General features: G+C 33.6%; 2 protein-coding genes across 3 annotated transcripts; both read left to right on the top strand.

Annotated features, from left to right (window-relative positions):
• Positions 1–851: 851 nt before the first annotated feature.
• Positions 852–4,819, top strand: LOC144548180 (putative disease resistance protein RGA3). 2 transcript variants are annotated; one of them, XM_078296885.1, is made up of 3 exons: positions 852–3,546; positions 4,119–4,220; positions 4,368–4,819. In XM_078296885.1, the coding sequence occupies exon 1, from the start codon at positions 925–927 to the stop codon at positions 3,493–3,495; it is 2,571 nt and encodes an 856-aa protein (XP_078153011.1). In that variant the 5' UTR covers positions 852–924; the 3' UTR covers positions 3,496–3,546; positions 4,119–4,220; positions 4,368–4,819. The 2 variants fall into 2 exon arrangements, 1 of the variants encoding a protein (XP_078153011.1); XR_013509279.1 differs by lacking the exon at positions 852–3,546 and adding an exon at positions 3,629–3,694.
• A 9,828-nt stretch (positions 4,820–14,647) lies between these two features.
• LOC144548082 (uncharacterized) lies at positions 14,648–17,079 on the top strand. The gene has a single exon (XM_078296761.1). It carries the CDS (start codon positions 14,662–14,664, stop codon positions 16,960–16,962), a length of 2,301 nt encoding a protein of 766 aa, XP_078152887.1. The 5' UTR covers positions 14,648–14,661; the 3' UTR covers positions 16,963–17,079.
• Positions 17,080–24,665: the final 7,586 nt, after the last annotated feature.

Genomic DNA, 24,665 nt, shown 5'->3' with positions numbered 1-24,665 from the left:
GCAGCGAAAAGAATTCTGAGGTACATTTCTGGAACAACTGAGTATGGGGTGTGGTACGATAGGAAGAGTACAGGAAAGTTGTCTGGGTACAGTGACAGTGATTGGGCAGGGTGTTATGAAGATATGAAGAGTACATCTGGTTACTTGTTCTGTTTGGGGTTAAGTCCTGTCAGCTGGAAATCAAAGAAACAGCCAACAGTAGCGCTTTCCTCAATAGAAGCGGAGTATGTAGCAGTATGTACAGCAGCTTGTCAAGGGGTATGGCTCAGTAGAATTTTGAAAGATGTTGAGAAGCAACAGGAAGGATCAGTAGTGATTAAATGCGACAACAAATCAACAATAGCTATGTGCAAAAATCCGATGTATCACGGTAGATCAAAGCACATTGATATTAAACTTCATTTCATCAGGGAGTTAGTCACAAATAACACTATTGAATTGGAATATGTGCCCACTGCAGACCAGAAAGCTGATATTCTGACCAAGGCGTTACCAGCAGCTGATTTTCTAGCTATGCGCAGGAAGATAGGAGTAACCAAGTTTGAATCAAGAGGGGGTGTTGAATAAATGATTCAAACTTAGATAATTTCTGTTATTAGAGAAATGAGTGAAGGGCTGTGAGTAAATTTACGTTTATTAGGGTTGTCTTTGTTTATTTAAATTGCTAATTTAGGCGCACTCTATTTTGTAACTGTTTGTTAAGTGAAGGGTTGTAACTCTTCAGGGGTTGGATCTATTCTGCTTTATATATAGCAGTTAGATAATAGACTATTTGTATCTCCTTTTCAAATACATAATATTGAACTTTGTCTGCTTCTCTTATTTCCTCTCTAAATATTCCAACAGAAATTCAATAAGTTGATACTAATTAATGTACGCAGATTTTGGTTAATAGTTACAAGCAGTTTTCAAGAAGTTGGGAAGATGTTCAGTCGTAATTATAATTTTGTACTACAACCTTTGACGGATAATGATGGATGGAATCTGTTTCGTAAGAAAGCATTTTCGGATGATGCTAATGAAACTTGTCCAGAGATACTAGAAGAGATGGGCAAGAAAATTGTTGTCACATGTGGGGGATCACCTCTAGCACTGAATATGATGGGTGCTCTGATGAGGTTCAAGAAACAGCCTGAAGAATGGCGACGAGTAATTAACCAATTGGAATGTTATACTGTTGATGGTGTTGCAACTGTTGAGAAAATTATCAAGGTGTGTTATGATAACTTATGTTCTCAAGTTAAGCAATGCTTTGCATTTTGTTCTCTCTTTCCTGAGGGATATTACATGGAAAAGGAGGTTTTGATCAAACTCTGGATGGCCAATGGTCTATTATTGCCTTCAAATGGATCAAGATCGATGCCTCCAGAAGAAAATGGTAACATTGTTTTCAATGAGCTTGCCTCGAGGCACTTCTTTGAGGATGTTAAACTCGTTCATGAAGATTCATACGGGAACAAATATGGATACCATAGTAGATTAACATGCAAGATGCTGGACCTTATACATGAGCAGGCAGTAATTGCTGCAAGAGAATTTGCACTGCAAAAACCTTACCTGTTATCTATTTCTGGTGATTCACAAGTAGATAATCCTATATTGTTAGAAACCAATCCAGCTGCACGTACCTTGTTGTTCCCAGGTGATCCCTTTATTAGAAATGTTAATTGCAGTGCAGTGCCCAGAGCAAACTCCTTGAGAGGGTTGCACTTGCACTCTGCTTTATTTCAGCCGGATCTTTTGGTACTGAAATATATGAGACACTTGAGATATCTCGATCTATCCCGAAGTAGAATCACAATATTACCGGAATCCACAAGCTTATTATACTTCCTACAAACTTTAAACCTCTCAAAATGTTTGCTCCTTCACCACCTTCCGGAAAATATGAAATATATGAGGAGCCTAAGGCATCTCTATATCCATAAATGCCCCAGGCTAAAGAAAATGCCAGCACATTTTAGGCAGCTCAGTAACCTACAGACCCTCACAACTTACATTGTTGGAGAAGAAAATACCAGCACCGGCATTGATCAAATAAAGGGCATGCATCTCGGTGGTTTGCTTGAGTTGTATAACTTGCATAAGGTGAAAACTGTAACAATTGCAAAAGAGGCTGATTTGGTTTCAAAGACAAATTTGGATAGACTGACTTTAAATTGGGGTACTGAACCATTAGTTATGTCAGAAGAAAATAATGATTTGGGAGTATTGGAGGCTCTACAACCTCACACCCAGTTGAAAGTGTTAAAAGTACAGCAATATGGGGGCCGTGAATTCGCAGCTTGGCTTGCCAATCCAGTGGCAATGGGTTTTGTAAATTTTGTTGAACTTCATTTGATTGGTTGCTCACAATGTGAAACCCTTCCTGCAGTGTGGAAGTTGCCGTCCCTTAGAGTTCTCTGCTTGAAGCACATGCCGAGTTTGACTTGTATATCTCGTACCGATGATCATAAAGATAGCTCGGGGCAATTTTTTCCAAGCCTCAAGAGGCTGGTATTGGTTGGTCTGAATAAGTTGGAAAGGTGGCATGAAGAAGTAATTCATACAATAATAGGAGGAGGAGGAGAAATAGAAGAAGAGAAGGAACGAGGAGGAGGAGCCTCGTGCTCAAACTTGGAAACCACTTTTGAAGAAGTCACAATATTCACCATGCTTGATCAATTAGAAATCACCGGCTGTCCAAATCTGAAAACCATGCCACGTGTTCCTCAACTTAAACACATAACCGCGAGTATAGAAAATTATAGGTTGCTTTGGTCTATCACAAATGTAATTACTCGACCAGAGAGCATAGTTAAAGAAGCCAACATTGCAAAAGCAAGTAGTATTGATAATGAGCCATTTCCAGCATTAGAAGAAATGGTGGAGAAGGGACTGGTCAGGACTGCGCTTAGAATATTGCGAATGGATTCAACTAACAGTTTTTTCATGCCTACAATATTACCGCATTCACTGTTGCATTCCTCAGGTCTATGGAGATCATTTAATAATCTTGAATATTTGGAAATTATTAATTGCAACACTCTTGTTTCCTGGCCTCTTGAATTTAGATACTTGGAAAACTTGATAAGGCTATCAATCCGAATGTGCCCAAACCTAACTGGCAAACTTCCTGCCCAGGCAAAAAATAACATATCGCTCTTTCCTGCATTGAGAAAGCTAGAATTCTATGGATGCAGTTCTTTAAAAGAAGTTCCGAAATGTGGAAATAAACTCAATGTTTTGGAACTAGACGAGTGTGCTCAAGTCGAGTCGATTTCAGGCATAAAGCGGCTGGATATGTTGTATCTCTCATGCATAAGTTGGACCTCTTTGCCGAGTTGGTTACCAGAAATTAAAAACTTGAAAACTCTTTGGGTGTCTGAATGCCCAAGGGTGAAGGAGCTACCTGGAGGTGAATGGCTCTCTTCTCTTAAAAAGCTTAAGATTTCAGAGTGCCCTGATCTTAAAAAATTCTGCAAAGAGGGACCCTACTCTTCAATAATCTCATAAGTTGGAAGAAGTACAGATAATTCACCATCCGCTATATAATGTGTCTTCAAGGTACATAGCGCCTCCTTTTTTTTGTCTTGTAAATATTTATTGAATCATTTCCTTTGTCTTTGTACAAAAAAAAAAAAAAATTGAAAACATCCGACAAGGCTAGTCAGTACTCCTCTCTGCTGGATGATGCTTTATTCAAAAGTGATAGGTTCCAATTAATGATGACTTTCAGTACCACTTATCATTATTTCCCTGTTATTATTTTTTTTCTTTTTCTTGTTTCTTAAATAGATTCCTCAAATAAGTACATACTTCATCATACCACACCTGTACTAATTCTAGGTCGTAAGGTACAAAAGTTCATGACTAGTTCCCTTGGATATTCTACCTATCTAAAAATTTAGTAAATGAATTATAAAAAAATTAAATTTTAATTTGCAAATACACTTCCATATGAAAATCATGTTTAATGGTTCAGATCAACTATTTGGAATTTGAAAATGAAAATATTGATCCATAGTATAGACCAATCTGCGCTATGCGTAGTACCATAGCCTCACTAATTTTGTAAATTATTTACTTATGTTGCACTAATTTGTTTCTTTTAATTTCTTTTCAAATGCTTGTTGTAGGGACAAATATGATCAATGGGGAAAACATGATAGCTTCCTACAAGGCTAATCAGTACTCTCTGCTGGATGGTGCTTCTAGTTATAGGTATTCAATTAAACCTGGTAGGTCTCAATTAATGATAATTTTCAGTACCACTTATCATTATTTTACTGTTATTTTTCTTTTTCTTGTTTCTTAAATGAGTACATACTTCATCATACCACACCAGGTATTAATCCTATATGTTTACCTCAACTACTCTTTTTCAGTTTATCAATGGCGTCAGCTTCTTCTTTTATTCTTTTCTTTTCTTCAAGATTTTACAAGAGCAGCAAGTGCAGTGCCTCTTTAGGAAAAGTATGTTTACCTTCCATAATTCCATATCTATTTCTCTTTGGAAAGCTAGCTGTAAAGCTATTGTATTTCACCAAGCAATGTTTTTTCATCTACTAAGGGTGGTGCTATATTGAGGGCAACAATTAGGTTATTGAGAGCAAAGAGAAATCTTTTCTTCTAAATACAATTTTACCCTTCTTAAATATTTTCTTATTTTTGCAATTAAGGACCGCTATAAATTAGGAAATTAAATAGACAAAATAATTCTCATATAAGCAGTGTGGCATAAAAGGAAAATTTTAATATTTTTGATAGGGCAGTGATTGTATATTTGGAAATTGTTTGGACTTTTGGGGGTGTAGCGAATTCAATTTGATAACTTTTGTTGGTCTTGCTAAGAAAAAAGGGAATGATTTTCGTTTTCAAAATTCTAATGCTCGATCTGAACCGTTTAACATGATTTTCTCCTAAGTGGGTCCCTCAGGTCAGAACTGTGTTTTTTGTAGCAGTGAAATCCTTTTAATTCTTGTCTCGTGTATAAATTGAAATTTAACAAATTGAGGATGATATTGTGTCACTTTTGGATATTAAAAGTATTGGAGATACTGAAATTACAATGGTATTTGTGAAATTGGTAAATCCAGTGTGTAATTTTTTTTTATTATTATTTTTTTAATCAAAGCTTGCTGATGCCAAGGATGTCATGGCAGCAATACAAAATGTAGATGGTGTCAAATTTCCCGTTCTGACTCCTAACCTCAAAGTAAATATTTGCTTCATTAATTTCAGTATTTTACAAACAGTGGCTGGGCGACATTCTAAGGTTTTGGGGTCAATAGACACCAATGAAAATTAGAAAACTCTATTCCAAGGGAAATTCAAATACTTGAATAAGTACTTAATTGACCCCGTTAGTTAACTGCTCTAGCTTTGCTGCTGTTTACTTTGTCCCATGTATGTTCAATGCTTATTCTGAGAAGTAGTTGGATAAATTAGGGTTAAAAAAAAATCGTGTTTATCTTTGTTATTTTTGTTATGTGGAATTTATGTTATTTAGTTTGTTGTTTAGTTTATTATTTTATTTTTTCATGTGGAGTTTATGTTATTTAGTTTGTTGTTATTTTATTTTTTCATGTGGAGTTTATGTTATTTAGTTTTTCATGTGGAGTTTATGTTATTTAATTTGTTGTTTAGTTTGTTATTTTTTTTTATTTGGAGTTTATGTTGTTTAGTTTGTTATTTATTAGGGGTGTAAACGGATACGGATAATCCGTTCCGTATTTGCTCCGTATCCGGATTAAACGGATACGGATACAGATACGGATAATTTTATTTGGTGAATATTCATATCCATATCCTCAATTATTTTAATCCGAAATTACTCCCAACTAGCTTTAACTTTAGTGCTCCGGATAGAAGTTATATATTATCACATATTCATTTCAGTCTTAGTTGTGGTGTAAATGATAATACGATATGGTTTTCAATTTAATCTCTTTTTTTTTCTGGTGATGATACTACAATAACACAATTTTCTTTCTTTTTATCTCCATTTCTTCATTCTTCATTATTTTTCATTCAAGACTTTAGTCTGTGAATGTAGTATGTTTTGAGTCTCTGATAAATTGGTTTTAGTCATTGTTTCAAGACATTAACAAGTCATTTTTTGTATCTAAAAGTGCATAACTCAATTATCCGACAATTATTTGTTTCGTATCTGTATTCGAATCTGTATCCGTTAATTATCCGCTCCGTATCCGTATCGGTTTAAGGCAGATATGGTTTTAAATTTTGATATCCGTTTACTATCCGTATCCATATCCGTATTCGCTCATTGAAAAACGGATACGGATATGGTATTAGCATTATCCACTCCGTTTACACCCTTATTATTTATAGATTATTTTTTGTTATTTAGTTTGTTTAAAAAAACAGAAATAGTTTCTGCCCAAAACAGAATTAGTTCCTGGACGAAACAGCATTGTTCCTGGAAGAAACAAAAATGCAGAAATGTGCTTGGTTCTGAAAAGGCCGAAACAGATTGTTCCTGGCCGAACCAATCTGTTCTTGGATGAAATAGTTCAATGACTGAGATATTGTCAATGTGAGAAGTGGTCCAGGGAACCAACATTACACCGTAGTCGCTGTTGTGGCGGCTCGTCATAGACCTCCGGTTCAATCTGGGTCTCAGGAGGTGGTTGAGAAGACGATGCCCCTTCGTCACCCAGATTAAATTGCCATGTTAGAGTCCTCAGAACCTCACGCATCCGGAGCTCCTCCAGTGATGCTTGTCTGGCTTCATTGAACTGCCTTTGCTCCAGATCCTGCGCTTGATACTGATCCCAACTTGGATACTGATAACCCGTCTGATCCTATGCCTGATTACCTGTCTGATCCTGAGTCAACTGCATTTCATACACATTTTTAATTTAATAAATTGTATATTATAAAAAAAAATACTTCAATTAAAGTAGTACTTAGTAATGAAGTCATCCATCATTGCAAAATCTCTAATAAAAAAGGAGTAGTGATCAAAATTGATTTCGAAAAAGCATATGATAAAATCAATTGGCACTATCTCCTCCAATTGATGCATGCTAGGGGTTTTGATGGACAATGGATATCCTGGATCACTCATTGGTTACAGAGTTCACAGTCATGTGTTAATATCAATGGATCCCTCACACCTTACTTCTTCTGTAAGAGAGGCGTGAGGCAGGGGGATCCCCTTTCTCCATACTTGTTCAACTTGGCTGCTGACTCCCTCTGTAAACTATTTTCTAAAGGTAGAGAATTAGGTCATATTGTAGGACTAGGTCCTCCATGTCCAACACAGCAATCAGTGACTAATTGTCACTATGCTGACGATACTATATTGTTTTTAGATGCTGATCCCAAAAATATAGAAACGGCATGGTGGTTGATGATGATGTTTGAAGCTATTTCTGGTATTCGGATGAACCTAAACAAAACTGCCTTATATCCTATCAACTTATCTGCACCAGAGAGTCAGAATTTGGCCAATCTGTTTCAATGTCAAATCTCTAGTTTCCCTTTTACTTACTTAGGAGTACCTCTTTCTGATAAGAAACTCACTCCAAAAGATTAGGGATTTCTCATAGATAAATTCAATAATAAATTACAGGGTTGGAAAGGTCAATGTCTCTCTTTAGGTGGTAGAATAACATTACTGTCCTCTGTTCTATCCGCTGTACCCCTATACACACTTTCTTTATATAGCATCCCTAAAAAAGTCTTGCGGAAGCTGGACCAAATTAGGAGACAATTTTTGTGGCAAGGGACTATCAATAAAAAAAAAATATTCTCTCTTGAATTGGCCTTCTGTATGCATTACTAAAGAATTTGGGGGGATGGGTGTATTAGATTTAAAACAAATGAACCATGCTTTGTTGCTCAAATGGTGGTGGAGGGTCAAAGATCCACTTTATAAACATTTATGGAAAGATGTATTACTGGCTAACTTGCACTGCTCTATACCAGTTTCTCCTTTTTGGAAATCAATTGTACAACTGGAACATATTGGTGACCTTGGCGTGGTGTATAGACCAGGGTCTTTAGGTCATACCAAATTCTGGACAGATAAATGGTTCCAACAATGCTCTTTAGACATTACGTTCCCCCACCTTTTTGATATTTGTCTTACACCGGACATCACAGTACAAGAAGTAGTGGCGTCACAGGGTACTGGTATTAGGTTTCGTAGGTGCTTGACTGGTAGATTGTTGCAAGATTGGCAACAACTTCTCACTATTATTAGTCAAACTGCTTTTACTCACGGGGAAGATCGTTTGGCCTGGCAATGGGATGTGTCAGGGAAGTATACTGTTCAATCTATTTATCGGTTCCTTAATTTTCGTGGGATTAAAATAAAAAATCCACTCACTTGGTGGAAACTACCCGTGCCTCCCAAAATTCGAGCATTCATGTGGTTACTGCACCAAAATAAAATCCTAACCAAACAGAGATTAAGGGATAGGGGATGGAAAGGGGACACAACTTGCCAATTTTGTACTGAATTTGAAGATGCTGAGCATCTATTTTTTCATTGTTATTTTGCTAAGCATGTTTGGTTTCATATGGGTCAGTGTCAGAACCTATTTTTTAATTGGCATTCTGTGCAAGATGTTCTTGATTATGCATTTACTCTCCCTAAAACACTTAGAACTGCTTTCCTGTTAGTAGTTTGTGCCACCATTTGGTGCATTTGGCGACAACGCAATGACCTTTGTTTTAATGATTCTGTAGTGCATTCTGGTAGAACTGTTATCCTTAATATTATTTCTCTTGTCATCTACTGGACAGGGCAATTATCTGACGAGGTCAAACAGGAGGCGCAGAAATGGCTTCCTCCAGATTTGGATGCTGTACCGCTCCAGGTTGCGCCACCTGAGATGGAGACGGTGATCGTTTGGTTGTCTGATGAATCTGAGAAACGCTGACACAACTACTTTCCTAGAACTAACATGGAAAATCTTATTCCTTTAAGGCTTTTGTCTTGTAGTTTGCTTTTATTATGTTTTTGTATGCTAAACTTGTCAGCAGTTCTTTTTAGTGTTGATCGGTTTAGGCTGTCTGTTAAAATTGTAAGCAGATTATTGTTATGCTGCTTCTGTTTTGTGTGGTTTGCTTGTATGGACTAGAAGTTTCATTCTAATGAAACGGGCTTTTTGCCTTTTTAAAAAAAAAAAAAATTAAAGTAGTATATACCTGTCTGAGGTCACTGTCTAAAATCCCCTGTAACCAGTATGGTATATTGTACCATGTCTTCCCCTACGCCTCCTGATCTTGGGTGACCTTGAATTCATACACAGTTTTTTTATTTATAAACTAAATTTGAATTCACCTTGTAATTTATAACCTAAATTTGAATTTGCAGTAACGTAGAATATAACTGTCCAGGGTCTACGACTGGAGGTGGCACAACTCCTGCGAATTTAGCTGGATCGATATAGGTCATCCATGCGATGCCATCATATAACCACTCCTGCGCTCGATCTGGGCCTTCAAATATAGGTGGCGCTCGGTATGGAAAATCAGCAGCCAACATTATTGGATCAGCAATTTTCAAAGTGGCTTAATAAATAGTAAAAAAATTTAGAAAAATGTAAAATTTGGTCTCTAAGCACATATTAATATGGAGAACAAGATGAATGGTTCGGATCGATGTTTTGGATTTTGAAATTTCAAATTTGGACCGTATGTATATCAGGTCATATGCATACGAATGCACATTAGTCACTATATATATATATATATATATATATATATATATATATAGAGAGAGAGAGAGAGAGAGAGAGAGAGATGGGCTATGGTACGTGCATTGCAATGTATAGCCTCTTTTGTACATTGTATTATAAATCACCGGATTCAAAGTCCAAATGACCGATCCAAACCGTTAATCTTGTTCTTCATATTAATATGTATTTGGAGCCAAATTTTACATTTTTTGCAAATTTTTTACTATTTTTTTAGATTTATTGAAAATCGTTGTTTTTTTATAGTCCAGATTTGTCTGAAAACAGTGATTTTCAATAAATCTAAAAAAAGAGTAAAAAATTTTCAAAAAATGTAAAATTTGGTCTCCAAACACATATTAATATGGAGAACAAGATAAATGGTTTGGATCGGTCATTTGAACTTTGAATCCGGCGATTTATAGTCCAATGTACAAAAGAGTCTATACATTGTAATGCACCATAGCCCATCTATATATATATATATATATATAGAGAGAGAGAGAGAGAGAGAGTGATTAATGTGCATTCGTATGCATATGGTCCGATATGCATACGGTCCAAATTTGAAATTTCAAAATCCAAAATGTCGATCCGAACTGTTCATCTTGTTCTCCATATTAATATGTGCTTGGAGAGCAAATTTTACATTTTTCTGAATTTTTTTACTATTTATTAAATATTTTACAAAATTGTTGATCCAATGGTGGCTGCTGATTTTACTGTTTTGTTAAGCCACTGTTGGATCAACAATTTTGTAAAATACTTAATAAATAGTAAAAAAATTCAGAAAAATGTAAAATTTGCTCTCCAAGCACATATTAATATGGAGAACAAGAACGGTTCAGATCGACCGTTTGGATTTTGAAAAGTCGAATTTGGATCGTATGTATTTCGGCCCATATATATTCGAATGCACATTAGGCACTCTCTCTCTCTCTATATATATATATATAGGGAGAGAGAGAGAGAGAGAGAGAGAGAGAGTAAGGCTAACATGTTTTGCAAATTAAAGTGAGTGTTTTAATTTGCGCTCATATCTCTAGTTTCGAAGTTCAAATAGCCAATTCAAACCGTTAGATGTTTAATCTACATTAAAATGTGCTTGGAGACCAAATTTTGCATTTTTTGGAATTTTTTTACTATTTATTAAGATGGTTTGGAAATCGTTGTTTTTATTAAAATTCTCCACCATTAAAAAACAGCAATGTTCAAACCATCTTAATAAATAATAAAAAAATTCTAAAAAATATAAAATTTGGTCTCAAAGTACATTTTAATAGAGATTAAACATCTAACAGTTTGGATCGACTATTTGAACTTTGAAACTAGAGATATAAATGCAAATTAAAACACTAATTTTAATTTGCAAAGCATGGTAACCTTACTCTGTATATATATATGTATATATATATAAACTTTCTTCATACACTTCTTCATGTGTCGAAAACATTTGGCGAAGCAATGCGAGGCTTCTGCCTAGTTTTTACAAAATGTCCGAAACTAACAAGACTACAGTAATTTGTTGAAGTATAATTGGACTCATATCTTGTGAGCTGTTAGAAATTAATCCTTAGAATCTTTGCCTCTTTCTCTTTGGACCGCAATAATTAATTTTTTATGGTCCATAAACTGCAACGAGTCATTGCAGCTTTATAATTTTTGGACATTTTCTAAAAATAATATTACGGATATATTTTTTGTTTAATGCTATCAATGAAAAAAATTATGCTCCCAGTGGACTGATGTGAACCGATAACAGACTGACATAGAGTTTTTGAAAAGTCTTTGCCAAATTTATTAGTTAGGATTAAATAATTGGCTCTGGCATCTGCCATCTCGCAAATGACAATGAGACAATGAGAGGTTGAACCATTGATTTTTTTTAGTAAATATAAATCTTTGAGAAACCAATAACGACTGGTACAAATCTTTGAGAGGTTGAAACAATAATTAGCTATGGCATCTGTCGTCTGGTATATGGCAAGTGACAATGAGAGGTTGAAACAATTTGTTCTCACAAATCGACAAGATAATTAGAAGAGTGAGTCTCTCTCTTACACATACTACATATTTTTTATTTTTCTTAATAGAGAGCAAAATTAAAACATTTATGTAAAGTGAGTTTAAATAGAAAATATAATAAATTAAATAAATATGAGAGTTTTTAAAATTTAGAAAAATAAATATGATATTATAGTTTTTAGATGGAAAAATACATAATTTCGAGGTTTTTAAAATTATATATGAAATTCATTCAAATATCTATTATATGTTTTGTAATCAAATAATGAAACATGGAAATCAAAGTGTATTTGATTGCTTAATACAAATAGATCGCAATGTAAAGATAGAAATTAATTATTCGTTTTTTTTACAATACTGTGAAACTTCAAATAATGTGTTTTAGGCTTTTAGCACATTTCTCTTACTATTTGGATTGCCATTTTTTCGCACTAATTTCACTATATATATATTTCTGACAGCTCTCACTCTGTCTCTTGGAATAACATCACTGCTCGATTCATCAAAGAAAAAACATCACTTAAAAAAAGTTGCAAAATAAAAAAATAAAAACAAAAAAAACTTGTCATTATTTTCTATTAATGATACAACACGTATATAATACATCAATTTAGACTCGATTTATTATAACATAAATACTAGTGCCGATTTTTTTATTTATATCCATAAAATAAAATTAATTTAAAAAAATAATCAAACGGGTTATAAAAATCGAAAAGTATCCAAACCGGTTAACGGTTAACCGGACCCAAATCAAATTTCTGGTTAACCGTTAACCGTTAACCGGATTCATTGAAATAATCCGGTTAACCATTAACCGGTTTGGGGATTTGGGTCCGGTTAACGGTTAACCGGTTCCTTGGTCCGGTTAACCGTTAACAGGACTTTCTTTATTTTCTTTTTTTTTGTCCGGTTAACCGTTAACCGGACTTTTTTTTTTTTGTCCGGTTAACTGTTAACCGGACTTTTTTTTTTTTAAGGTGGGGTTATTGGTTAACCGGAAATGAAATAGAAGTCCGGTTTTTGGAGTACCGGAAAGTTATTTTAGAATCTGCTATATAACCCGATCACTCTGACGAAGAAATGAAAGGAAAAAAAAAACAGAGAAGCGCCCTCAAACTCAAACTGAGAGAGACAAACGGAAGAAAAGAAGGTAAGTTTTTTTTATAATTAATTTGACTTAATCCTTTGTTAGAAAAAGAAATCTTGTGCTGTTACTTTAATTATTTTCGGAACACGAAGCACAAAGATATTGACAATGCTCTATTAATTTTATGCATGACACAAATAATAAAATTAAAATAGAAAAAAAAATGTATATATAACTCATGTCTTGCATGAAGTCAAAACATGACTGTTAATATATTTACCCTTTTAAACCTCTCTTCAGTTATGTAAGTTCTTATTTTTTTTTTAACTGTAATTTTTAACTATCGATTTTTGAAAAAAAAAATTATAATGGAGATTTTTCCTTCACGTGCTCGCAGCCCACCTTAAAAAAAAAATTAATTTTTTAAAAAAAAAAAAAATCCGGTTAACGGTTAACCGGACAAAAAGAAAAGAAAAAGAAAGTCCGGTTAACGGTTAACCGGACAAAAAAAAAAAGAAAAAGAAAGTCCGGTTAATGGTTAACCGGACCAAGGAACCAGTTAACCGTTAACCATTAACCAGACCCAAATCCCCAAACTGGTTAATGGTTAACCGGATTATTTCAATGAATCCGGTTAATGGTTAACCGGAAATTTGATTTGGGTCCAGTTAACCGTTAACCGGTTTGGATACTTTTCGATTTTTATAACCCGTTTGGTTATGTTTTAAATTTTTTTATTTTATGGATATAAATAAAAAAATCGGATACTAGTGCCTTACCAGTTAAATTTAAAATATAAAATACTTATTATAACATGATCATGAATAAAAGTGCCATACGTATTAAATTTAAAATGTAAAAAAAATATTATAACATGAACATTAGTGCCTTATCTATCAACTTTCAAATATAAAATACGATACCAGTCAAAGAATCCAAAAACATGGCTCTAACATTATTTTTTTGAATAAATATTGGAGGTCAAATTACTCAACTATTTATTATCCACAAAAAATTACTCCTTCCAAGTTTCGAACCTACGATCTTCTCCCACACATAGCTCTAACATTATATATCACATGAATCCGAATTTCAAAACTACTATCTCTAATATGAAAAATATTATCTTAACTACTAGATCATAAAATTGTTCTCTGGATCAATTGATAAAATTACTTAACGTTACTTTGTATGATACGTACTGATTACTTCAACAATTACAGAGGTGATAATATATATCTGTGATTTCTCCCTTTAATGATTAAAGAGAGGGAACATCTCACAATGACTATTAGTTTGTTTTGACACAGAATTAAGACACTTTGCAAAAGAAATATCTTAGCCACTATCGATAATATTAATTACTTGACCTTGCTTCCTACGTACGGTACTGAATACTTGACAATTATAGAGGTGGTATCTCAGATTAATTTCTCCTGTTCGTTAAACATAGGGAATTTCTACAATGACTATTATTTTGTTTTCACGTGAAAGATGTTTAGAATTTTTTCTTTTTATCTTAGCTAGTAGATCAAAAGTTCGTTTACCCAACAATCAATAAAATTACTTGACGTTGCTTCCTATCGTAGTGATATATACTTCAACAATTACAGAGGTGGTATCTTAGATCTTTCCCTTTCATTAACTAGAGATAATATCTCACAATGACTATTAGTTTGTTTTGACACGGAAAACAATTGTAAAACAAAAAAAAATATATTGGAAAAGTATTCTTTTAGACAACTATATATACCAAATTGTCAGCTGTCACAAGTAGAGACTATACCCAACATTTGCAATATCTTTAGCATATCATACTTGCTAGTTACTACCTCCATTGACACAAACATAAAAATGAAGATAGAAATGAGTCACCTCCTGATTATTTTCTCTATACTTTTAGTTGCAACCTCAGCAGAGACTGAAGTAGAAGCATTGCACAAGTGGAAATCAAGCTTGTACCAGCAAGTGTCTATAGCTTCATGGTCAACCACTAATGGTACCAGTCTTTGCTCTTGGTATGGTATCACCTGCGACACAGCTGGTAATGTGGTGCAAATCTCTTTGCCAAGCGCCAGTCTCAATGGTACATTAGACTCTCTAAGTTTTTCTTCTTTTCCCAACCTTGTTTCGCTCAACCTAAGTGATAACATTCTCCGAGGATCAATCCCTTCTAGTATCTCGAACCTCTCTAAACTAACCTCACTAGATCTCTCTCAGAATACATTTTCCGGCCCGATACTAGACTCCCTTGTAAACCTGTCGAATCTGGCCCACCTAGATCTCTCAAATAATATATTTTCTGGCATGATACCAGACTCCCTTGGAAACCTATCAATGTTGCGCTTGCTACGCCTGGAAATAAACAATTTCACAGGTGAAATTCCACCAAAAATTGGGTTGGCCAAGAAGCTCGAATATTTGATTCTGCGACACAACTACTTGGTGGGGTCCATCCCGTCAGAAATTGGAAATTTAGTTCTATTATATGTACTGGACTTATCAATGAACTCATTTAGTGGTCGAATACCACCTTCCATTGGTAACCTCAGAAATCTCTCTGTGTTATATCTATCCTACAACAACCTTTCTGGCAAAATCCCAACTGAAATTGGAAACATTACTGCATTAAAACTACTTGATTTAAGTACTAATCAACTTTCAGGGCACTTTCCTCCTGAGTTGGGAAACCTTAGCTCGTTATACTTTTTAGATTTGAGTGATAACATCTTATTAGGTCAAACTCAAATTCCTTATATAGCTAATTTTTTGAAACTCGAGTGTCTTGATTTGTCAGGACTCACACTTCAGGGTCAATTGCAACAATTATTCGTTGGCAATGATGGCCCTCATTCGTGGAATTTCTCTTCATTGCCCAAGTTGCAATATTTGTCTGTCGGAGATAATATTTTGAATGGTACCTTACCGTCTTTTTTTTGTAAAATGGACTCTTTAATAGTTCTTGATCTTTCAAGAAATCAATTATCTGGTGAACTCCCGCAATGTTGGTGGGAAATAAAGAACCTCCAATTAATGATTTTGGGAAGCAATAATTTCTCTGGTGAGATCCCAATTTTCAAAGGACATATGCTACCCCTTCTATCTATTCACTTGGAGGACAATTCTTTGGTTGGAGGGTTTCCTTCTGCACTGAAATATTGTAATGGTTTGGTTGTTCTAGATCTCGGAAATAACCATTTATATGGTGAAATCCCAGAATGGTTAGGATATAACCTTCCTTCACTTAAAATTCTTAACCTAAGATCAAACATGTTTAGTGGAACTATCCCGGCTTTAGAAAACCTTGGTAAGCTTCAATTGATGGATCTTTCTAGCAACAACTTATCTGGAAGTATACCTCAAAGCATAGACAATCTTATTTCCATGACTATGCAACATACATGGAGTAATCTAGATAGTTCAGAATTTGCATATATGGAGATCATCTCAATTACATTGAATAAACATTTTCGTATGAACTATACACATATGGATGATATCTTAATTACATGGAAAGGGAGTGAACAATTATTTCGGCAGAACCTTGTGTTTGTTAATGGTATCGACCTTTCAAGCAATTCTCTAACTGGTAAAATTCCCCCCGAGTTAATGGGGCTATTTGGGTTACTATTTCTCAACTTATCAAACAATCATTTTACCCATACTATTCCTGAAAGGATTGGAGATTTGCATAAATTGGAGTCCCTAGATTTGTCAAATAATGAGCTATCAGGTCCAATTCCACCAAGCATAGCTAGCATAACATCTCTCTGTTTCCTGAATCTATCAAATAACAATCTTTCGGGAGAGATTCCTATGGGGAGTCAATTGCAAACTTTGGATAACCCACAAATTTATGCTAGTAATAAGAGATTGTGTGGATTTCCATTAGAGGCATGCAAAACCTATGACTCAACTAATAAAAAAGGAAGCATAATAGATGAGAATGAGGATAGTGATAACAAAGAGATTGTGTGGCTGTTTGGATTTGTGATGCTTGGATTTATTTTTGGAATATGGACATTTTTTGGTATTTTACTCTTCAAAAAAGATTGGAGGCTTTGGTATCTCCATAACATTGATAGGATGCAAGAAGTCTTAGACGACATACTGAAGAGCATTTCCTCCACTCAGAGTTATTTTTTTAATGATTAATGAAGAGTTGGACTCATCATATATGTAATTTGTAATCTATTTTACTGTGTCTTAATTTTTCTATTTTCTTGCAATGATGTAAGTGGTAATCTCTAATACGTAATTTGTATATTAAGTGAATGAGTAGGTTGTAAAAACTTTGTTTTTTTTTAATAATACAAATGTCAGTATTTAATTGAGATTGGTAGAGATTGTTAATGTTTATCTTGCACCCGGAGTTGAGGAAGGTATTATTATATTTGATCTTCAATTTTCTAAATATTATGTGTGAATATCTTGTCGAAATAATATTTTGTTTGAATATCATGTATGAATATTCAGTCTAAATATTTCATTTTAATATCCCAAATGATGAGCTACAAAGCATAAAGTATATTTATCTTGTTCTCTCATCGCTTGCACTCGAGGTTTAGGGTCTCACAGCAAATTTTAAATATATAAAGATTATGGAGGTCAATCGCCAATGGACCTTCAAAAAAAATTGAAGAGATACACTCATCATATCAGTTCTCATCTACTAGGCCAATGAATTGGGGCTCTAGTGAGGCAACAACATTTCCAGAGAAAACTAATTCATGTATTTTGTTATTTACATGTTTTCTAATCTATTTGAGTGCTTTATTTATTTATAAGTTGAACTAAATGGATGTTCAGTATGTTATTATTTTATACAAGTTATTTTTCTTTGGAAGATTCATGTTTTGAAGTATCACTAAAAAAAACATTGGTGCTGAAGCTGAACTCTCATTTTGACCCCACCAGATTTCAAACTTCCCAAATCAATGAATTACCTGTTTTTTCGGACCCTGCTCATGTTGATTTGAGAACTATACAAGGCTACCGCTTTAAGTGACATTGCCTCAATCCGGCAAGCACATTCTGTATCACCAAGCTGCATCAAACTTCCTTGGTCCTTAATCCGATTGCATTAAGAGTTGACTGATCAAGATACTTATCTGAAGATGTGATGTCATAAATATGACCATAATGTGATGTTGCAATTAAGAGTAGATCCAATCCTAGCATGGATGGCTCCATATGTAATTATGACCATGATGTCACAATTTGTCTTTCGAATCATATTTTAGTGTGTACAACAAGGTTCTAACTGTAATGTTCCAGAACATACTGGGAAGTGGGAAATGAAACTTGTTTGCTTATTTGCTTGAAAGATGTAAGAGGTGCTATTTAGCACCCAGCAGAGAAGCTGAAGGTCCAGGCTCAGAACTTGGGACTTAATTGTTGATGAACCGTTGATTTTCAATCAGACAGCACAGAGTAGGCGTGCTACTGTTCATCACTGACGTCACATACATTCAAAATTAAGATATTATAATTGAGTTTGGCTAATATAATATCAGTGTCATTTTAGCCTATATAATACCAACTCTAAAACCTATCAAATTGATTTCGAATGACTAATCGAAACCATTCAAATCAATTTACATTATGAGTGATGCGTTTACATACAAATTTTTTATATTTTCAAGTTATTTTAGTATCAAATCAAGTAGTAAAAATATTGAAAAATGAATGTATTAAAATTAACTTAAAAACTCACATATTTGACCACTTAACTTAATACTAAATAAATTCAAAAAGTTATAAATTTTACATATAAATGCACAACTAATGAAGTAAATCAGTTTAAACAGTTTGAATTCACCGTTTGAAGTCGATTTGATAGATTTTAGAGTTAATATTATATAGGTTGAAATAACATTAACTTTATACTAGCCTAACTCATTATAACTACTGCAGCGTCCAGATAGACCGATAGATCACTCGAATTACAAATGCTAAAAAGGACACAAAACAACACATGGTTGGTGCTGTACTCCTACGACAAATTTGAGGCCGTATTACTATTAACTTTACTGGATTTGTAGCCCAATGGGCCATAGCCCATTGGCCTGGGTGACAAACAGGCCAACAGCACCATTTCATTTAATTTGAGGTTTCAAAACAATAAACGAAGTAAACAAAGAAGTGTCTAGTCCTTTCAAGCAAACTCAAGAAGAAATTTGTTAGGCGGGGGACACGGACTTAAAGACTCTCTAGCAGCTCCCACATTTTGTCCGGATGTAATTCACTTCTATTCACCTCTGGAGAACTCCAGACAACTAACAAACCATGCTATATATTTAACAACCAACTTAGGCAGAAAGCATCACCAAGAGAAATTAAACAAAACTTAATTCCCTGTTTATTCTTGACTTGTTCCAATAATACCAACTAAAATGTCGATTGTTAGGAGCAACAACACTTTCGATCCTTTCTCGGTCGACCTCTGGAATGCATTGCAACGGTGTCCTGTCTTTAATCCCTCGGCCATTGCCCCGTTCAATGAGACATCTTTTGCCGATACACGCATTGATTGGAAGGAGACGCCAGAAGCGCATGTGTTCAAATAAAACAAATATAATACAAAAATGATACGATCTTATTTTGCATATTAATCATAATATCATGTGACAATGATAGACACAAAATTAGTGGATTGAGTAAATGATTACTATGTCGTTTGGAATACTATAATGTAATTATAGAACCTCTTATAGTCAATAATATAAAGTTTTATATTATTGCTAAGATGACATAGATCCTCTATACGGTCAAACCAACTGAAGAGAAACAACAAGTATTTTATATTGCATAATGATGTATAAGATAAAATATATGTGATGAAATGTTAAAATAAAATATCATAATATAACATGCTTATAATGTTTGAATACATTATAAGAATAAGAGTGAGTCTATGGTAATATGCATATCACGGGTTGTTACCGTGCTACGGCTTTATATTCAAGTTTTTAAATCCTAACAGTCGATCCGAACCGTTCATCTTGTTCTCCATATTAATATGTGTTTGGAGACCAAATTTTACATTTTTTGAAAAAATTTTACTATTTTTTTAGATATTTAGAAAATCACTTGATCTGAAAATTATGGACCATCCAAAAACAGTGATTTTCAATAAATCTAAAAAAATAGTAAAACAATTTCAAAAAATGTAAAATTTGGTCTCCAAACACATATTAATATGGAGAACAAGATGAACGGTTCGGATCGACCGTTAGGATTTGAAAACTCGAATATAGAGCCGTAGCACGGTGCCAAATCGTGATATGCATATTACCATAGACTCACTCTAAGAATAATATAAATATTGTATAATAGAATAATATGAATAATATTATTTGTTCATAAATTAATTTATTAAACAATAGTAAGACGAGATTATAGAGATAATAAAATGGCTAAACAAGGCTAGTGACATTTGTGTAATTGATTCAAACCTTACACAAAGAGGTACCCTAACCCTTACCTATTTAAATTGACTCATTTGGGAGAAAAATAAGCTAATTTTCTGCCTATAACCCTTGCCTATTTAAATGGACTCATTTGGGAGAAAAATAAGCTAATTTTTTGCCTATAACCCTTGCCAAAATCAGCCCCTTTGAGCAGCCACGTTTTTCCTTTCCCCTTGACCGAAACTTTGAAGGGAGGCTCTCATCTCTCATCTCTTCTTGCTAGGTGGTTGGATCTAAGCTCTAAACTTCACATCCAACTATTTAAGAGGTGTGCTAGTTTGTTGTTTAGGTTCAAGGTGAACCAAGAGGTGGAGAGGCGCTTCAATCGAAGAGGTGGTTTTCAAGAGATCTAAAAGGGAAATCAATTTCCCTCTAATCAAGAGATTTGACAATCTTTTTAGGTATAAATTATTATCTTCTCTTGTGTGAGAAATGAATAAATTTATTTGTTTTTATTTAGTACACATTAGGTGCTTGATGAAACTATTAAGAAGTTTCTTGTTTGCTATTGTCATACAAATAACGTCATTTGTGTATTGAGCCAAGTGATGATAGAAAAAAATTTAAATTCTCACCAGATAGACATACACATGAAATCCCTACATCATCAACATTAATTCGAAAAGAAACATAAAATCATATAGAAGCTAATTAATTGATTTTAATATAAACGATCCAGATTTCAAAGTAATTAAGAAGCCTTAGCCAAGAAGAAAACACTGGCCAATTTAAAAATAAAGTCTACCGAAAAGTTAACATCAAACCGCGTTATTCTATAATTTCTAAATTCTCCAAAGCTTAAGTTCTGAAACAGATAACACGCATTCTTTTCTTTTTTCTTTTTTAATTTTTTTTTCTAATAAAACATAAAAACATAAAAAATTAGGATGAGACATAATTTTTAAATCTCAAGTATATTTTATATTTTTTCTGACAAAAAATATAAAAATAAAAGCCTATTTTTTAATTTATTTTTGAGCTGAGAACTATGGTCTTATGTGATTCTGTCTCTGCTTATTCGTCAATAATATTCAAATTAATTTATCCATAGATTATGGCAATAGTAATTCACTCCTCTTAAGCATAAATTTATTTCCAGGGGCGGCTCTCAATGTATTGGAAAGGTGGCTAAGTCACCGCTATGATTTTAAAATTTTAGTTATATATATTGAAATTTAATTAAAAATTATTTTTTTCAAAACTTTCTATATAGTCTAGCCTCTCTCAATAATATTAAAATATTCACTTGTAGTCTAGTAGTTAGAGTTTTGTCTTGTAGATGAGAGGTCTTAGATTCAAATATTTGTCACTCCTTTTTTTGTTGATGAATGTTGCTATGGTTATTAGTGATTTTGATTCATCAACATTAATTAAAAAAAGAAACATATAGAATCTAATTTAATTTAATATAAACAATTCAGATTTCGAAGTAATTAAGAAGGCTTAGCCAAGAAGCAAATAACTTGTCAAATTAAATATAAAGCCAACCACCTCAAACCGCGTTATTCTAGAATTTCTAAAGTATCCAGGCCTTACGGGGCTTACGCTGCGAAATAGATAACACGCATTCTTTCCAAAAAAAAAAAGGAAAGAAAGAAAGAAAGAAACGAAAAGTGAAAAATGGTCCTAATTTGACTGAGTCGGCACCGAGATTTTTATTTTTACTCAATATATTAAATAATTTAATAAAAATAATCAGGGTCTGATCAGAATTTTAAAAATGCTCAAACCGTGAAAAAAAAAATCCACAGCTCCGTTTTTTTTCCCATCCGTGAATTTTTTTTCACGGCCCCATTTTTTTTCCAGACCGTGGATTTTTTCCACTGTCCCATTAAAAAATTGAAACTGTGGAAAAAATCCATGGTCCGGCCCTTTTTTTTGTTATGAACTCATTTTTTTATAATATATGTATATGTATATATGTAAATATAAGAGTTAGGCTGGGGTGCTATGGATAGCATAGAGGCCTCTATGCTACGGCTCAATATTTGAGTTTTCAAAATCCAAACGGTCGATCAGAACCGTTCATCTTATTCTCCATATTAATATCTGCTTGGAGACCAAATTTTACATTTTTCTGAATTTGTTTACTATTTATTAAGTATTTTACAAAATTGTTGATCCAACGGTGGCTGCACAAAACAGTAAAACCGTTGGATTAGCAATTTTCAAAGTGGCTTAATAAATAGTAAAAAAATTCAGAAAATTATAAAATTTGGTCTCCAAGCATATATTAATATGGAGAATAAGATGAACGGTTCGGATCGACCATTTGAATTTTGAAAACTTGAATATTGAGCCGTAGCACGGGAGGCCACTATGCTATCCATAGCACCCCAGCCTAACTCGATATATACATGTATATACATGTATTATATTATATATACATATATTATATTATATTATACATATATATATATAGGGTCCGGCTAATTTGCTGCCGGCAGCATTTCTGCCGGTGATGCTGCCGCCCCTTTTTTTATTTTGTGATGTCCAAACAACAAATCCAAACCGTTAGCTGTTTAATCTATATTATAATCTACTTGGAGACCAAATTTTACATTTTTTAGAATTTATTTTACTATTTATTAAGCTAGTTTGAAAACCGTTGTTTTCAGTAAATTTCTGCAGCATTGAAAACAGCGGTTTTCAAGCCAGCTTAATAAATAGTAAAAAAATTTAAAAAAATGTAAAATTTGGTCTCCAAGTACATTATAGTATAGATTAAACATCTAACGGTATGAATTTGTTGTTTGGATATCCCAAAATAAAAAAAGGCTGGTAGCACCGCCGGCAGCAAATTAGCCGTAGCCTATATATATATATATATATATATATATATACAGGCTAATATACAATCGATTGTTCCTAGCCTCCCATACAACCAAGTCATTTTTTGATTTTACATTTTTTTAAATTTTTTTACTATTTATTAAGCTGGCTTGAAAACCGCTGTTTTCAATGCTGCAGAAATTTACTGAAAACAACGGTTTTCAAACTAGCTTAATAAATAGTAAAATAAATTCTAAAAAATGTAAAATTTGGTCTCCAAGTAGATTATAATATAGATTAAACAGCTAACGGTTTGGATTTGTTGTTTGGACATCACAAAATAAAAAAAGGGGCGGCAGCATCACCGGCAGAAATGCTGCCGGCAGCAAATTAGCCGGACCCTATATATATATATGTATAATATAATATAATATATGTATATATAATATAATACATGTATATACATGTATATATCGAGTTAGGCTGGGGTGCTATGGATAGCATAGTGGCCTCCCGTGCTACGGCTCAATATTCAAGTTTTCAAAATTCAAACGGTCGATCCGAACCGTTCATCTTATTCTCCATATTAATATATGCTTGGAGACCAAATTTTATAATTTTATGAATTTTTTTACTATTTATTAAGCCACTTTGAAAATTGCTAATCCAACGGTTTTACTGTTTTGTGCAGCCACCGTTGGATCAACAATTTTGTAAAATACTTAATAAATAGTAAAAAAATTCAGAAAAATGTAAAATTTGGTCTCCAAGCAGATATTAATATGGAGAATAAGATGAACGGTTCTGATCGACCGTTTGGATTTTGAAAACTCAAATATTGAGCCGTAGCATAGAGGCCTCTATGCTATCCATAGCACCCCAGCCTAACTCTGTATATATGTATTATTATATATACATATATATACATATAGGATTTGGCTACGGTGCTACGACTCAATATTCGAGATTTCAAAATCCTAACGGTCAATCGAAACCATTCATCTTGTTCTTCCATATTAATATGTGTTTGTAGACCAAATTTTACATTTTTTGGAAATTTTTTACTATTTTTTAGATTTATTGAAAATCGTTGTTTTTCAGACAAATCTGGAACATAAGAAATTTATCAACTTGAAGTAAATTAACTAACTAAACGTACTTAGACCCAAACACAGTCCGAGGAACGAATGCTCTAATATCATTCTGTCACACCTCGACGGTCGGACCGAGCAAGCAACGCGATGGAACGACATCCTCGCTTCCATCCGTCGTCCTGTCAACCTACATCGCAACAGAAAGAAACAGAAACAAATACGGGATCAGTCATCCACAAGCTTAAGTGCCAAGCTATAGTATCTTCTCTATAATTGACTTAATAACAGTAAACAACTATTTCAATAGGATTGTATTAATCCACATAATTAAAAAATAATTAAGTATGTATATTTAACTGATAATATCAATTGGATCTAGGTTTTCAATAACAATAGTTCCATTCCACTTGGAATCTCTCAAACAGGCGATTCCCTGTATTCCAGTCCATTGAAAACAATTTCAGTATCTATACCCCATATTCCAGTTAAATATACTATCATATCCGATTATTCAATTCAA

This window comes from Carex rostrata, chromosome 32 (assembly GCF_964058835.1).
Source record: "Carex rostrata chromosome 32, lpCarRost1.2, whole genome shotgun sequence".
Taxonomy (NCBI): Eukaryota; Viridiplantae; Streptophyta; class Magnoliopsida; order Poales; family Cyperaceae; genus Carex; species Carex rostrata.
This window is presented reverse-complemented; position numbering and strand designations above follow the sequence as displayed.

Bases quoted from the DNA above. Each gene is read 5' to 3' on its own strand.
- LOC144548180 (XM_078296885.1), top strand. From the start codon at position 925: ATGTTCAGTCGTAATTATAATTTTGTACTACAACCTTTGACGGATAAT.
- LOC144548082 (XM_078296761.1), top strand. From the start codon at position 14,662: ATGAAGATAGAAATGAGTCACCTCCTGATTATTTTCTCTATACTTTTA.